Source organism: Rhinichthys klamathensis, unplaced genomic scaffold (genome assembly GCF_029890125.1).
Source record: "Rhinichthys klamathensis goyatoka isolate OS25496 unplaced genomic scaffold, OSU_Roscu_1.1 h1tg000093l_1, whole genome shotgun sequence".
In the NCBI taxonomy this organism is placed as follows: domain Eukaryota; kingdom Metazoa; phylum Chordata; class Actinopteri; order Cypriniformes; family Leuciscidae; genus Rhinichthys; species Rhinichthys klamathensis.
Genome location: NW_026606632.1, coordinates 3,063,249 through 3,079,211, shown reverse-complemented (window position 1 = coordinate 3,079,211; position 15,963 = coordinate 3,063,249). Strand labels below are relative to the sequence as shown.

General features: G+C 37.8%; 1 protein-coding gene across 3 annotated transcripts in view; it reads left to right on the top strand.

Moving 5' to 3' along the window:
• Positions 1-15,963, top strand: part of galnt13 (UDP-N-acetyl-alpha-D-galactosamine:polypeptide N-acetylgalactosaminyltransferase 13) — a 103,832-nt gene that overhangs the window by 18,657 nt on the left and 69,212 nt on the right. For all 3 annotated transcript variants that reach the window (XM_056252239.1, XM_056252238.1, XM_056252237.1), the window contains exon 3: positions 14,622-14,790. In XM_056252239.1, the coding sequence (XP_056108214.1) occupies positions 14,622-14,790 (169 nt within the window). The remainder of the gene's footprint in view (positions 1-14,621; positions 14,791-15,963) is intronic.

The window sequence follows — 15,963 nt, the reverse complement described above, 5'->3', positions numbered from 1 at the left end:
CTCCAGGAGTCCAGGTGTCCACTATTCATATTTACTGCCTCTTAAGATGGCTCGTTGTGCACCCGTGCAGATGTGTTTGTGTACTTACTTATACACTCACTTTGTAAATATAATGATAAGGCATACAGCCTAGGGGTGGGCGATATCTCGATATTTAAAATATATCGAGATATTTTTTAAACACGATATGGATTTTGACATATCGTATATATCGATATATTGTTTATATTTAATCCTGATTTCGCCACTTTGCTTGTTTGCCTTCTCTGTGCTGTGCTCGCCCCCGCCTCCTTGCTTTTGTTCCCCCTCACCTCTGGTGTTGTCTCATTCAACAATTGTCTCATCCGCAACCAGCCCGGAGGCTACAGAACTCCGAGTGTGTCTGCGCGCGAGCGACAGAGCACGAGAGAAACCGAGTGTGAGCATTAATTGCATTAGTAAATTGGTAGCCTACATACTACAATATATAATTACTATATAAGAGGCATGGAAGTTCGATTAATGGACTCCAGTAATCAGAAGGCTACTACAAACGTCTTGTTTTAAACTATTGCAGGGCTCGAATTTCGGCGCGGGTATTGCGCATAATTCTAATCATTCCCGCAGGTCTCCCATTTATAATGCGGGAAATTCCCGCAATCGTAATCCACACAGATTATAAAATCAAATCATTCTTTTAACAACTATCTGCCAGACGCAATTTCACAAACAGCGTGAGTGTTCAGCGGTGCCGCTTCTTTCTCGTCTCTCATAATGTGTTGTGCAAGGCAAGCATCAAGCGCTGCGGCGATAATACACACTCGCGTTTAGGAGTCGGGACATGATGGATATTCACTCGCACAATCGGGCCAGCAGTGCATCGTGACTGAAGTTTACCATTTGCACGTCTTTTTAAGTCTTACTAGTTTAAACATTCAAGCGATTTTAAACTAATCAGTGCTCGCGTGCTCTCTGAGAGATTATTTTCTATAGAGGGGTTTCACGACGCGTCATCAATCCGGAAGTCGGCCATTTTGGAGGCACAGAACGTAAATAATGCCGCTGAACTGAATGGACTCGCAAATTTGGGTGATTATTGCTGCTAAAAAATGGTCGAGTTTTGGTCTGTACCAATCAGTCACATCGGGAAAAAACATGTTGAGTGCTATAGACTGTCAAAAGTTAAAAAAAGAGTGCAAAAACTGATGAAAGAAGGCGTTTGTGGTTGAGAGAGGTACAGTATCAGCTACTGGCGCGCTGGACTACTGGAGGCTGGTATGTAGCCTACTGCTTTTTCCCCACGCTCGTCTGCGCCGGTTTCAGAAATAATAACGTTACTTTTCTGCTCGTCCGGCAATTTGCAACAACACAGCATTTCGGCAGTGACTTTCAGCATGTTTCCTATAAATGACGTTTGCATTTTTAAGACATACCACGCGAAATCCGATCGTTCAGACTGAGGCTGATGTCCTGATATGTGATTTGAATAGGATTTCAAACCACATATGGATGTAACTTGAAACGGATTTCATGTGCTTTTTTGGACTGACAATCTGAACGTATCCTATGTCGGGATAATAAATAGATGGAAGAATTGCAGTAATGTTACGTGCTAGAGAAGCTAACTCGTTCGGATCTTTACCACATATTAACTTTAGTTTGTCAAAATGTTGCGCTCTCTCCTGCTTCCCAAGTCCTTCTCTATATGATTTCGCACCTACCACGTGTTTTTTCCGTGGTTTATTAGTGTAACAATGTGTTCAGTAGTACATAAACAGTGCAATCCATGCTGTTGTTTACATCCGAGTGCCTCCATAATGGCCGCGCATCCGGGTTACCGCCCAGAACGTGACGTTGGTGAAACCCCTCTATGCGCACATTCATAGAAAATCCGCCTTAAGAACAGCTGGCCAGTAACAAAAGTTATTTTTCGCGGATTATATTGCTTTAACACGCAAAATTGTCAATTTCGGTCGTCGTGAGTATACTCTAAACATAGTCGGTTTTGTCTTTAATAAGCATAAAACGCATGCCAGTATAATGAACACAGGATCCGTGCACTACCTCTTAAAGTGACGGCAGCCATATGTGTGTCATTCATTTTGTTGTCAATACAACAAAAGATAGCTTTAAGTTAAAGGAATCAGGATTAATAACCTATGTATTTAATTTATTCAGGACTAAAATACTACTCAGTGTTATTTTCCATTTGATTACTTTATTCAGTTTCTGTATATGAATCACGTGATTAATAATGATGACGAAATTCAGGCCCTGTGTTTAATTTTTCTCATTTGGTTACATTCTGTTATGGAAAATTAATTTTCTATTGATTGTAGGCCTATATTTTGAGTTGTATTCACATCCATTTTCCTGTAAAGATATCGAGATATATATCGAATATCGAGATATAGCTAAATATATCGAGATATATTTTTTGCTCCATATCGCCCAGCCCTAATACAGCCTGTATTTGAAAGGAAAAGTTAAACAACAATGAAAATTGTCACCATTTACTGTCCTTCCAGACCTGTGTGACTTTCTTTCTTCTGTGAAACACAAAATGTCAGGTTTTTGTTCAGATTGCAGGTTGCTTTATTTTATACAACCAATACCTCTGAGGGCAAATGCAGACCTTGCAACACATCAGTTTGAATGTTTGCCAAAGTACAAATAACATTTGGGCAGAACATTTTCAGTAAATAATGAAGGCAAGAAACTGCAGGAGAACGATACAAATTTTAACTAATAGATACAACCATACTTCGTCAGTAATGTTTAAAAATGCAAATGAGGCCTTATCTAATTGAAAATGCACTCATTTACATAAATTATTCCAAAACATATAAATTTGAACAAGTCGTGTTAAAAATTCTTATTCAATTTTCATATTAGTGTTATAGTTTGCCCTAGTGAAAAATAAATATAGCAAAATGTATTTGAAATACATTTATTTTATGTATACTACAAATACATTTAGATCATTTAGACAAATACATTTAGATATTTTTGTACTTAATATAAATACCCTGCAATTGTACTTTTGGTATACTAAATTGATATTATTAAAGTAATTATTTTAAAGTTCAAATAAAGTTTAATTATAATATTTATATCAGTAAGTCTCAAGTGATATGTCAGTAAATATGTTAATGTATTTGTATACTTCGTATGAATTAAATGTTATAGGTTTTTTTCACTAGGGTGCTGTATGCAAGTGCAACTAAAGTGGAGATTTCTGGCTCAGTGCAGGAGAAAAAAAAACTGCCTAGAAATATTTGTATTGTAATAAAAATCTTCTGACACAAAAAGTGTAATAAAATAAACAGTTAAATATATATTTAGGTTTTATTTCCAGTAGTCTGAAGTTTTACAAAACATGAGTGTGATCATTCCTTTAAATGGACAAAACAAAACAACAATAATTTCATAAAAAAAAAAAAAAAAAATGTTTTACACTTGGTGTGTCTCTAGAGTCAGACCTTAATTTCAGTAGTCATGTCAAAGCAATAACTAAATCAGTATATTATCATCTGAAAAATATTGCAAGAATTAGATGTTTTGTTTCCAGTCAAGACTTAGAGAAACTTGTGCATGCTTTCATCACCAGCAGGGTGGATTATTGTAATGGACTCCTCACTGGCCTTCCCAAAAAGACCGTAAGACAGTTGCAGCTCATACAGAACGCTGCTGCCAGGATTCTGAGCAGGACCAGAAAATATGAACATATCACACATCCTCAAGTCTTTACACTGGCTCCCATGTTACATTTAGGATTGATTTTAAAGTATTATTACTGGTATATAAATCATTCAATGGGCTAGGACCTTAGCCTGGCAAGCCAGACCTACATCAAGATGTTAGGTCTGGGAACTCCCAATTGGCATACCTCAATCCGAGGGGCGGGATAAACGGTTGTCTTTCAAATTCCCTCTGCATGCAATAGGACAGCGCTACAACCAACCAGAGCAACGAACGGTTGTGGCTGAGTGAGTCCTGTGCGTTTTTCCACCAGCGGAGCTAGTTGATATATTAAACTTTTGCCGTATCCGGTCGTCAAAACTCCGAACACATCTTCCTTTTTTAAGAATGACTTAAGTGACGTTCTCTTAACTCCAAATCATCCAGAGTCGCGGCCAAAGCCGATTCGAAAGACCGCTGTTCGCCAGCAGCATCTTCTTTGTTTTCAAGTAGCAGGGAATTCAAATCACCTATGGAAATCATGCGGGGGAACCGCCACAACTCTGCCGTCATTATGTTAAGCCCGCCCACCAACTCTATACACAATGTGATTGGCCTGACCAGAGTTTGGTTTTTCCAGCTCGAATACCAACGGAGAGTTGCTAGACCACACTTTGCTGCAAAATACTTTTTGCTGCCGCTAGGGTGCGTCTAGATTTCTAGGTTACTAGGACCTCAATATATTGCAGATATGCTCACTGAATATAAACCTAACAGATCACTCAGATCATTAGGATCACATCAGCTAGAAATACCAAGGGTTCGCTCTAAGCATGGAGAGTCTGCTTTTAGCTATTATGCTGGAACCAGCTTCCAGAGGAGATCAGATGTGCTCCTACAGTAGTCACATTCAAATCCAGACTCAAAACACATCTGTTTAGCTATGCATTAACTGAATGAGCACTGTGCCACTGTTCGTCCGACTGTTTTTACTGTATTTTATTTTATTTTTTATTCTAAACTGTTTTAATTATTCTTATTTATTTTGATTATTTTAATTTCTTCTATGTAAAGCACTTTGAATTACCATTGTGTATGAAATGTGCTATATAATTAAACTAGCCTTGCCTTCATAGATGTTATAATCAAGCCACTTCTGTTTTCAAGCAGAACTTTCAATATAAAGTGAATTGTCATTGTTTTCTGGCCTTGAAATCTCTTGAAGTGTGCTCACCAGCTGCTCATTTCTTACTGTTTAATCCCAGCATTATCAGATCCTTGTCCTCACTTCAATGCTCTGCCTGGTAAACAGGTTTAACTCGTACCGTAAGCTGCTTTCAGGTTTAGATGTGGCCCACCAACAACCATAATCACAGTCTTTTTCTGAGCCTCATCAAATGTCTTGTTATGTATTCAGATTCTGTGGTCTGCTTGTTGCTTCTAATGAAGTGGACAAACAGGAAGCTTGTGTTGGTCTGAAATACAATCTGTATCCATGCATTCAGGATTTAATAATGGCAGGAAAGCAATTAGGGTATTAAACAGTCAGATGAGGTCTAAGCAGCCACAATGCTGAAAGAGCAGGGCTTAGACGCACTGCAGTCTGTCGGCTATTTGCGATAGATTGCTTTTTTTATAGGGTCGGACCAGCTTAAAGATCTTCTCTTATTGAGGTCATCGCCAGTGATTAGCTAGTCCTGATGGCAAGAGGTGGTTATCTAAAGGTTATGAAATCAGCACATAAATTGAAAGTTCAGTTTCAAAGCAGGGCATTTTATACATTTCAGCAAGCCACTTATACCTGTACAGTGCATATACCAACGTGCACTAATGATTTTAGATCCATAATTGCTTGTTAATTATTGCCTTTATATTTTAGCCTGAATTGTTATTACCTACTGATTCTCTTAATTAGTTTGTTAATTATAGAGTTTAACTTCATTGGCTAGGAAATATCTTATATAACAATTAATTGGCAGTTGGCACAGTTCGTCACAGATCTTTTGATGTGAATCTATCCTTATTATGCCTAGTCTTATAAATGCAGAGAATTCCACTTCCTTTGGGATTTAATACATATTTAATAATGCAGAACTATGTTTTTACATTTTCTGTAAAAAAAAGGTGAAAGGGTATTGATGGTTTCCGTTGCACAGCTCATTGTAACAATGCTAGTGTGTTGTCAGTGGTTCCTAGGGCATTACTATGAGGTTGATAAGGTGTCCTGAGTGTTTTTAGATGGTTGCATGAAATTTCTATAGTGATTGCATACTAACTGGCCCAAGACAACAACCCAGGCTCATTGGGAAAATGTGCCTGTAGCGACGTTTCTGCAAAATGACATTATGGTGCTTCAATCTGCACTTTTAAAATGGAATGTCCAGTGAGTGGAGCAAAAGGGTTTTCAGTTTTATCCAAAACAGATGAATGTAATCTTCTTGTAATGTGCAAGCAGACTCAAGGAGAGATGTATCTAAATGCAGGTTGACTTTAATGATATAAATGATGATGGTAACAACAAAGAAGGAACACAAAGGAAACAAAGAGATCAAACTGAGAACTACCACAGATGACATCCATGGAAGGACAGCCACCAACAATGAACATATAAAACACAGGGGTATATATACACAAGCAAAGAAGACACACCTGGGAACCATAAAGACTAATCAATGGGATACACTACAAAGAACTACAAAGATGGCACCAGGAACAGGAAGTAACTAAAAGTTAATAAATGTTCAAACGCAACACAAGGAACATGTAAAAGGGCGGCTCAAGGAGCCAGGGTGGAGCTCCGCTGGTGGAGCTGGAGATCACCACGGTGGAGCCGGTGACTGCAGAGAGCCATGAGGCCATGGTGGAACAAGAGTGTTCAAGGACGGCCTCCGTGACCATGACAGAGAGTTCCGAAACGGTTTGGAAGGACTCACAGCATATGACGTATACGTTGTCTGGATCCGAAGCGTTGGTATTGATCTTTCAGAATCAACCTTTTTTTAAATCCAGCGTTGAAAAGCAGACTGGCGCAAAATGATTGGCGCAAAAGTATAAGACTTTAGTGATTTTCTTCAAGACATTTCGTTCGAAAATTAAATTTAACCACGATGTCCTGACTCAGATGGTGGGAGTCTATGGAGACTCTTAGGGTGTATTGACACCAGGAAAGTCCGCTAGTTAACTTACTTTGGTCTGCACCAAATAAAATGTTTTGTTTGGTGTGGTTCGCTTTCACACTGCCCTTTTTGCAAGTGAACCAAAATGTGTAAACAAAACCACACTTGTGCTAAGGTCATCCATTCATTGGACAGAAATTCTCAAGCAGGGACAAGCAGGAAGTGCAAAAACAGGCAATTTATGGAGATATTTATAGAGCAATATTTTCTTTTACTGATTTGGTGTCAGCAGCTACTAACGCAATATGAAGAAACTGGTAACACTTTACAATACGGTTACACTAATAAGCATTAATTCATGCTTAACTAATGCACAGATAATACTGAATTAATGTGTAACTAATGATTATCTAAGCTATTCATTAATGATTACCACATTAGGAACTAATTAAGAGTCTGTATGGTTAATGTATTAGTTCATACATGAATTGTTATGAATTAAATATGTAATTGTGGATTAATTCCCTAATAACTCATTTTTTTAACTAATAGTGTTAATTAATATGTTAATTACCAGAATGAGCCAAAGCCTTGTATTTCAACTTCCAGATAATACAGGTACACTAATATGCATTAATACATGATTAATTACTTCATTGTTAGTGCAAATTCATGTGTAAATTACTACAATTACTAAATGACTAGTTAATAATGATGTGCCTCAACAAGGAAAGTCATAACATAATGATCCCTTGGCAAATCATTAGCTAATGATTAATTAAAGCAGACAACTGGAAGTTGAAGTGCATAGCTTTGACTAATTGTGGTAATTAACACATTCATTTACACTATTAGTTAATAAAATGTTATTAAGGAATTAATACACAATGACACATTGAATTAATAGCAATTCATGTATTACTTAATCTATTAATAATTTAGACTCTTTATTAGTTGCTGATGCAGTAATAATGAATTAATGGTTTAGTTCTTCATGAGTCATACATTAACTCATGATTATCTGTGCATTAGTTAAACATGAATTAATGCATATTAGTGCACCCGTATTGTAAAGTGTTACCAAGAAACTTATGAGCATCATATGATACAATGTCATACGATGTTGTAATTAGGATTTTGCGAAGACGAATATGTGCTGCAAGACGGTTGTGGCGGAGAGAGCATGCTCTTAACTGATAAAGTTAAGAGTGCCGAGTACATTTATATGAGGCTCCGCACCTCCTCACAACTCCAAGTTTGTCCGCAAGCTGCCATGCTAAAAGTGCAAACTGTCAATAAACATTTATCCTTTTCCCATAATGCACAGCGCAGCTGACTACGGCAGCTGGTTTAGTCCAAAAATGTGCAGTTCTTTGGCAGTTGGGTCTGTTCGAGGTCGGATCACGTTCTCACCACAAACGAGTTTGTTTGAAACCGGTATGCTTTTTTGGTGCACACCCGAGGGCGATTGCTGCATTCACACTTGCCCAAACGAACCGCACCAAGGGGGACAACGAACTCTAGTGCGATTCAACCGAACTAAATGAGGCAGGTGTGAAAGCACCCTTATGTTCATTGGTGCATCCCAAACCCCAACACTTGCAATGCCTATTTGGCACAGACACTGTACATCTCCAGCTGCTACAGCGAGGATACAGAATCAGCTCATTTGAAGAGACTGCTTTTGATTTATGGGAATACTATTACTATTATAGGCTGGTTGTTCTCACTCACTGTGGACACACATTGGTATTCAAACATCTTATAAAATGGAATTTTGCATAATAGGTCCCCTATTATCGACATGCTTTTTGGGGGCATTAAACAATGGCACATATACAGTAAATTGACGAGCACAAACCTTATTAAATCACCTTGCATGATTAATTTAAATACTCTCCCATAAATTTTGCATCTGAAAGGGAATTTTCTACAAATGCATATCAAATAAGGGCAGCTGCAAAAATAACCCTGTCCACGCCTTTTCGGCACTATTTTTTGTCACTGTGTGTCATTAGTAAATCCTGACAGTATTTGTTTTACGCCAAAAGAGGGTTTGCGCTGGCGGAAGATTTTAGTTAATATGTCCCTAAGTGTAGTAATAGTAATGGAAACACCACTAACTAATGTGATCAGTCTTGTCCAGTCTTTAGAGTTTCCTTCTATTTCATGTCTCAAATATCCTATCTAAGGAAGATTTGACTTTTCAAAAGATAAAATAAGTTGGTTTATTTTTAGCTTTACTGTGCAGCCAATTACTAAGTTGTTCTCGCTGCAGTAGATGCATCACAAAAACAGCCGCCTTAAAGAGAGGACAGAGGTTGTTACAAATATGGATCTTATTGCTTAATAAATAGTGTACTGGGATCAATATAGTAATGCAGTGGTGCATTGTTGCTTCCACATCTTAATTGCTACATCATTAAGTATACATCACCCTCTTCCCAGACTGAAATGCAACAGAGCTTTACATTCTAATAAAACAAAAGAGAGATGCTTAGTGAGTATTAATTATTTAACATCTTTTATACATCTTTATGAATAACTCTAGAGAATCTCTTTAAAAGGGTCAGATCGGCTCTGTTCCAAAACCTCATACCTATTAACTTTTTTTCACTTTGTATGATATCTTGGATTTATAATTTTTTAGTATTATTAAAGAAGTACATTTGACACTGTCTCCTGCATAAAGTCTACAAGTATTGCTGATTTGCAATTTATCCAGAATGTGGTGTCTTTCCTTTTCAAAAAGCTTAAAATACTGCTTACGAAGGCAACTCACTAGGTTTTGGAACAGAGTATGGGACAACGCTTCCAGATTTAGTTCAATGACATGATATTATGGGCTGTCCTTGTGCCCAAATGGATGCTATTTTTGGATTAGGCAGCTAAGTAAGAGAGTAGTGTGTAAGGGTATATCAAATCCCGCGGTGTTCTGCTTTGAAATACTGTGAAGGTTGAAGACAGACGTTAAGAAGCGATGCTGCAGAGTTTCATTCTTGCAGTTATTGTCAAAGACCTAGATAAGTTGCTCTTCGTCATACTGCAGTCACAGCACTCCTTCTTATATTGCCGTGTATTGCTGCTTCATATGCGGTTTTCTGTCAGTATTCATAAAGCCATCATGTCATGCATATGCTCTGCAGAGTAATCCTGCCTAAACCTGCCCCTGCAGACCACCAGGTTCACCCTGAAACAGATCAGACAAGCCATTACTGAGGACTGTGATTGGCTGAGAGAGGTTTGGATTGAACCCTCTTAACCTGTTCTTCTGCAGATGGATGTCACTCTGGGAGAGCTCAGACTGTAGGTTTATAGAAGGCAGTGATAAAAACCCTCAAATAATATTGTAGAATACAAATCACAGTGATTATCAAACCGTTCATAAAACCCTAGCAACAACTCAACATCTTAACAGCCACATTGTAATACCCCAGTAACCACTTGGAATGCATCCTAGCATTGTGGCAGTGAGTTTTTCCAAGGGCAAAACAACTTACATTTTCTTCAGAAACTCAAAAAACTCTGTTGGCTGTTTAAAGGATGCATTTGTTTTTGTGTTTACTTGTATAAATACTATTTTTGTTTTCATTTTCTAGTAATCAGATGCAGGCCAGTCTGTAGGAGGGTGAAAATCCTGGAAATGATTCACTAGCAAACGTGTGGTACTTTAATGTTTTTGAAGGAGCATCTTCAGTTACCACAGGGCAAATATGGGCTTAACCTATAACGCCTACTCTATCGTACTTAATATGCAAATTTATAAGGCGTCTAAATTATTAACATGATCAAAAGTTTGCTGAAAAGTCTGTTGTACACAATCTTTTCCATGCCTTCTGTCATCTCACTGCTAGCCAACACATATGATGAAGGATACGCTGTCGTTTTCAAAAACGTATTACCATAAAACAAAACATGCAGGAGATCGCTAAAGTATCAAGGAATAAACGCAAACCCCACAATGTATCAATAGCCGCGTTTCCATTACCCTTCAAATTGGACAAATCGAAATTGCGAATTGAAAATATGCCCAATGGAAACACATCAATTTCGCAAAAACTCCCATATATCGCAAAACAGGCTCGCATGTATGGGATGATTATAGTATCAAAATGATTAACACGTGCAAGCACACTTATCAATGAACTTGATACATGTTGCAGAAATGTTTTATCCATGCCTTTCAACTTGCGTGTGCAAAATTCAAAATTGAATGAATGTGAAGCAATTTGTACAAATAGAGACATTTTTGTGAATACAAATGTTTTCCTTTGTATTAGTGTATCATAATTTGCACATGCAACACAGAAGATGTGCATGTGTGGATCAGGTGACATGCGTGCATTCATTGACGTCTTTTCTTTGTCGATATCATTTGATTCATTTGGATTTTGAGACTTTCTTTTCGCGGTTTTTAAGCATTTCACAACCCACACACAAACAACTACAAATGAATAGGCCTAGTGCTAATTATTAATGTGTGCACAACTACCCATCTATTTGACAAATTCACAAATGTGCGTCACTACATTTAAACTAATACAATACAACTTGTGTGTGCAAAATCCAAAATCACATGAATGTGCAGCATTTTGTACAAATAGAGACATAGTTGTTAATACAAAACCTCGATTTTGTATTAATGTAGGCCAGAATTTGTGCATGCAACAAGTAAGATGTGCATGTGTGGATCAGGTGACACGCGTGCATTCATTGACTCATTTCTGAGTCGATCCTATTTGATTCATTTGGATTTTGAGACTTTCATTTCGCGGGTTTCGCCTTGCACGATCCACACACAGCTGTCTGAGAAAACCTGCTACCACTAGATGGCAGTATTGTGCTAAAACAGACAACGGCAGCATAATCAAGCGTTCTTCCGCATTTAAGACGCTTAATGAGAGTGATATTGAAGCACCAAATTTAGTACACAATAATATAGGCCTACCCTATTAATAAAGCATATTTTATAGAGGCAAACATTACATCAGATTATGAACAACACCCATAGAAAACCATTATAAAACGCTTAACGTGCAATCGCGCGTTGCATGATAGATGTATTGGCTACTGAGTTTAAATATCACCGTCTTACTGCATTGACGTTAAGCTTTTTCTTTATAATATGCTCTATGGGAGGAAAACTATATACATTTTATTAACTTGAAACGCCGTACGTTGCGTTCATGTAGTCTCTTGTCTGTAGGCTATATAGTTTTCCTCCCATAGAGCATATTATAAAGAAAACTTTGGATTGCACGTTAAGCGTTTTATAATGGTTTTCTATGGGTGTTGTTCATAATCTGATGTAATGTTTGCCTCTATAAAGTATGCTTTATTAATAGGGTAGGCCTATATTATTGTGTACTAAATTTGGTGCTTCAATATCACTCTCATTAAGCGTCTTAAATGCGGAAGAACGCTTGATTATGCTGCCGTTGTCTGTTTTAGCACAATACTGCCATCTAGTGGTAGCAGGTTTTCTCAGACAGCTGTGTGTGGATCGTGCAAGGCGAAACCCGCGAAATGAAAGTCTCAAAATCCAAATGAATCAAATAGGATCGACTCAGAAACGAGTCAATGAATGCACGCGTGTCACCTGATCCACACATGCACATCTTACTTGTTGCATGCACAAATTCTGGCCTACATTAATACAAAATCGAGGTTTTGTATTAACAACTATGTCTCTATTTGTACAAAATGCTGCACATTCATGTGATTTTGGATTTTGCACACACAAGTTGTATTGTATTAGTTTAAATGTAGTGACGCACATTTGTGAATTTGTCAAATAGATGGGTAGTTGTGCACACATTAATCATTAGCACTAGGCCTATTCATTTGTAGTTGTTTGTGTGTGGGTTGTGAAATGCTTAAAAACCGCGAAAAGAAAGTCTCAAAATCCAAATGAATCAAATGAGATCGACAAAGAAAAGACGTCAATGAATGCACGCGTGTCACCTGATCCACACATGCACATCTTCTGTGTTGCATGTGCAAATTATGATACACTAATACAAAGGAAAACATTTGTATTCACAAAAATGTCTCTATTTGTACAAATTGCTTCACATTCATTCAATTTTGAATTTTGCACACGCAAGTTGAAAGGCATGGATAAAACATTTCTGCAACATGTATCAAGTTCATTGATAAGTGTGCTTGCACGTGTTAATCATTTTGATACTATAATCATCCCATACGCATGAGGTGGTTTTTCAGGCAGTTCGAAAAAGGAATATTTTGCAAACCTGCAATGGAAACAGTTTTTGCGCATTTACAGGTCGCCTGACGTAGATGGTGCGGTATGTTTGGACAGAAGTCGAGACAGAGTCTTTTATTAAACTCATAAAAGACAAGAATTACGGGAATACTGGATTCTAAACAACAAAAAAATGCCACAATAAAGACTGACTTCAGACAATAAAGACAAAAAAGAGAAGAGGACGTTCTTCTTCTACTACTTCTTGTTCAGTTCTCGCGCATGGGTCGTGGAAATCTCTTGAACTCTCGTCTCAGGCCCACAAGGAAGAAAAGGAATAGTCGAATAAAGTCGTTATTTTTGTTTGTTTTTCCGCACAAAAAGTATTCTCGTCGCTTGATAAACTTATAGTTGAGCCACTGTAGTCACATGGAATATTTAAACATTTTCTTCAATGACTTTCTGGGCTGTCAAGTTTCACTCCCTTAGGAAGCCTATGTAGCAGTGATCCAGCTCTCAAATTTAACAAAAAATATCTTCATTTGTGTTCCGAAGATGAACGAAGGTCTTACGGGGGTGGAACAACATGAGGGTGAGTAATTAATGACTTAATTTTCATTTTTGGGTGAACTATCCCTTTAATGGAAACGGCGTCATCATCGTTTTTTTATTGACATTTAGAAAATATCGCAAAAGTTTTGCGCAAATCTGTAATGGAAACGCGGCTAATGACAACAAACAAACAACTGAAATCACAGGGCAAATACATGGGGCAAACTAAGGAAACCAAACTAGACACAGGTAAAATGAATATGTGGAGTAAGGAGGAGTCAAGTGGAAGGCTGGAAGTGGAAGGTGTAGCCGGAGGCCCGGAAGTCCATGGCAGAACCAGGGTGATGATGAACCAAGGTGGAGCTGGAGGGACGAGGGAGCTCGAGGGAGCAGCTGGAGGGATGATGGACCACGGTGGAGCCGAGGGAGCTCAGAGCTCTGCACTAAATTGTATATTTTGCTCAGATCAGGCCTCTGATTTGTTTTTTCTCTAAAGGTTAAAAAAATATTCGATTTAAAAAAAAAATCATGTTGATTTGCTTGCTCTCTTTGCCATCTCTGTTTGATTACGGTGTTAATTAAAATTTCAAGGACAGAAAGTGTCTGTGTTGACAGATCCTATAACATGGATCAATAGATCAGAACACGGTTGCCAGTTTAGATGGATTTTAGCTTGCAGTGAAGGCTCTGAAAGTCTTCTTTGTGTTCATATACCACAAGTCATGTGTAATATGTGGTTGTGATATCTGAGCTTGAGTGTTTACAAGCCATTTTATTTCCATATGTGAATTAAATTGCAAATAACTTCTAAGTGAAAAGGGATGTTCAACAAGAAATAATGAAGGGCAGGACATTTTTTTTCAGTGGGAATTGATTGGGAAAATCCTAAATAATTACCTTTAATAGTTACCTTTAAATGCAATGCAAATTCCACCTTTTTTGATGTCATGGCTGACCCTTTTAACAATCCAACCAGAGACAAAACATATGTGCAATTAATATATGGGCGGGCACAAGGTTTAGACAGAGTACCATGCAATTTTTATAAATAATCCACACTGACTTTCACCCTGCTTTCTCTGTTCCAGCGGTGATGTCGCGCACCTACGAGGCTCCAGGTGAAATGGGGAAGGCTGTGATTATTCCCAAAGATGAGCAGGACAAAATGAAAGAGCTCTTTAAAATTAATCAGTTCAACCTGATGGCCAGTGACATGATCGCGCTCAACAGGAGTCTGCCAGATGTTCGGCTGGACGGGTGAGGACGTGTGTGTTTGTACAGACAAATGCTTCATGATCACATTAATGACACAAATCACAGCATCCAATCTGCTGCCAAAATTCCAAAAACACAAATCAGCTTTTATTTGTTGTCCTTCGTGTTTTATGAAGAAAGATTTCAAGAAAGACAATGACAAGAAACTCAAACAAAAATAGACTTTTTATGTTTCTTTTTTAATGATATAAACAGCAATAATTTGTCATTTTTATAGTGAAAACTACAGACATTTACATTAGTACATTTATTAGATGAATGGCATGTGTGCTTACCTCGAAATTCATGGTTACATTTGCCATCAGCCCCGCTAGCCTGTTTGAGTTAGACAATTAAAATTTCACATGAGAGTCCCTGTCTTCATGGAAACAAATTACCCTCAAGGACTTTCCACAATGAAACAGTTTCAGTTTAAAAACAATATTTTTACGTGATTTTTTTCTCATGAACCTCTGATCAAAATTTGTATAATACAAGGCCCCAGGTATGAAGTCATTTTGAACTAAATCTGGCCATAGCAAAGTTCGTTAGGAGTTTGCTTCGGTGGTTTCAAACAGCTGACCAGTGCATACTTTCCAAGAAAACTTTGCGCTGGCTGTCAAACACCTTCAAACTTCTATTGGTCCATGATGATTACATAATCGTAATTGGTGTGCTCTGGATCCAATAGGGTATTTGTCATCGCAGTGGTAAAAGTTTTGTGGTTTTGTACACATACATTCTAAATCTAGCAATTTTTCTGGGAGAAAAGGGTAAGATTATGAATTGATTAGATAGTTGTGTTCGTGTTTGTTAGTTGAGCTGATATATTGTACACAAATATCAACCAAAAATACAAAAGCCCAATTAGATGACAAAATAAAGCATAACATGGAAGTTTGGATTTTTTTAAAGCTGCAGTCTGGCGTTTTCCCTCTTTGTCGCCATCTCTGTTCGAAATCTGCAATTGCAGTCATTCGCGGAATTATCAACTTAACGTGAGTTGTACTTCGATACGAATTTTCGCATGTGTCCGGTTGCAGTTTCTTTTTTTCTGTAGCCAATCCGAAGTCCGAACGAAGTCTTTTGTATTTTACAGCGGGTGAATCTCTAGTTGTCACTGGTGATTGTCGTTTGAACCTTTCTGGATCCGCCATCAAATTGATAAGTTTAATT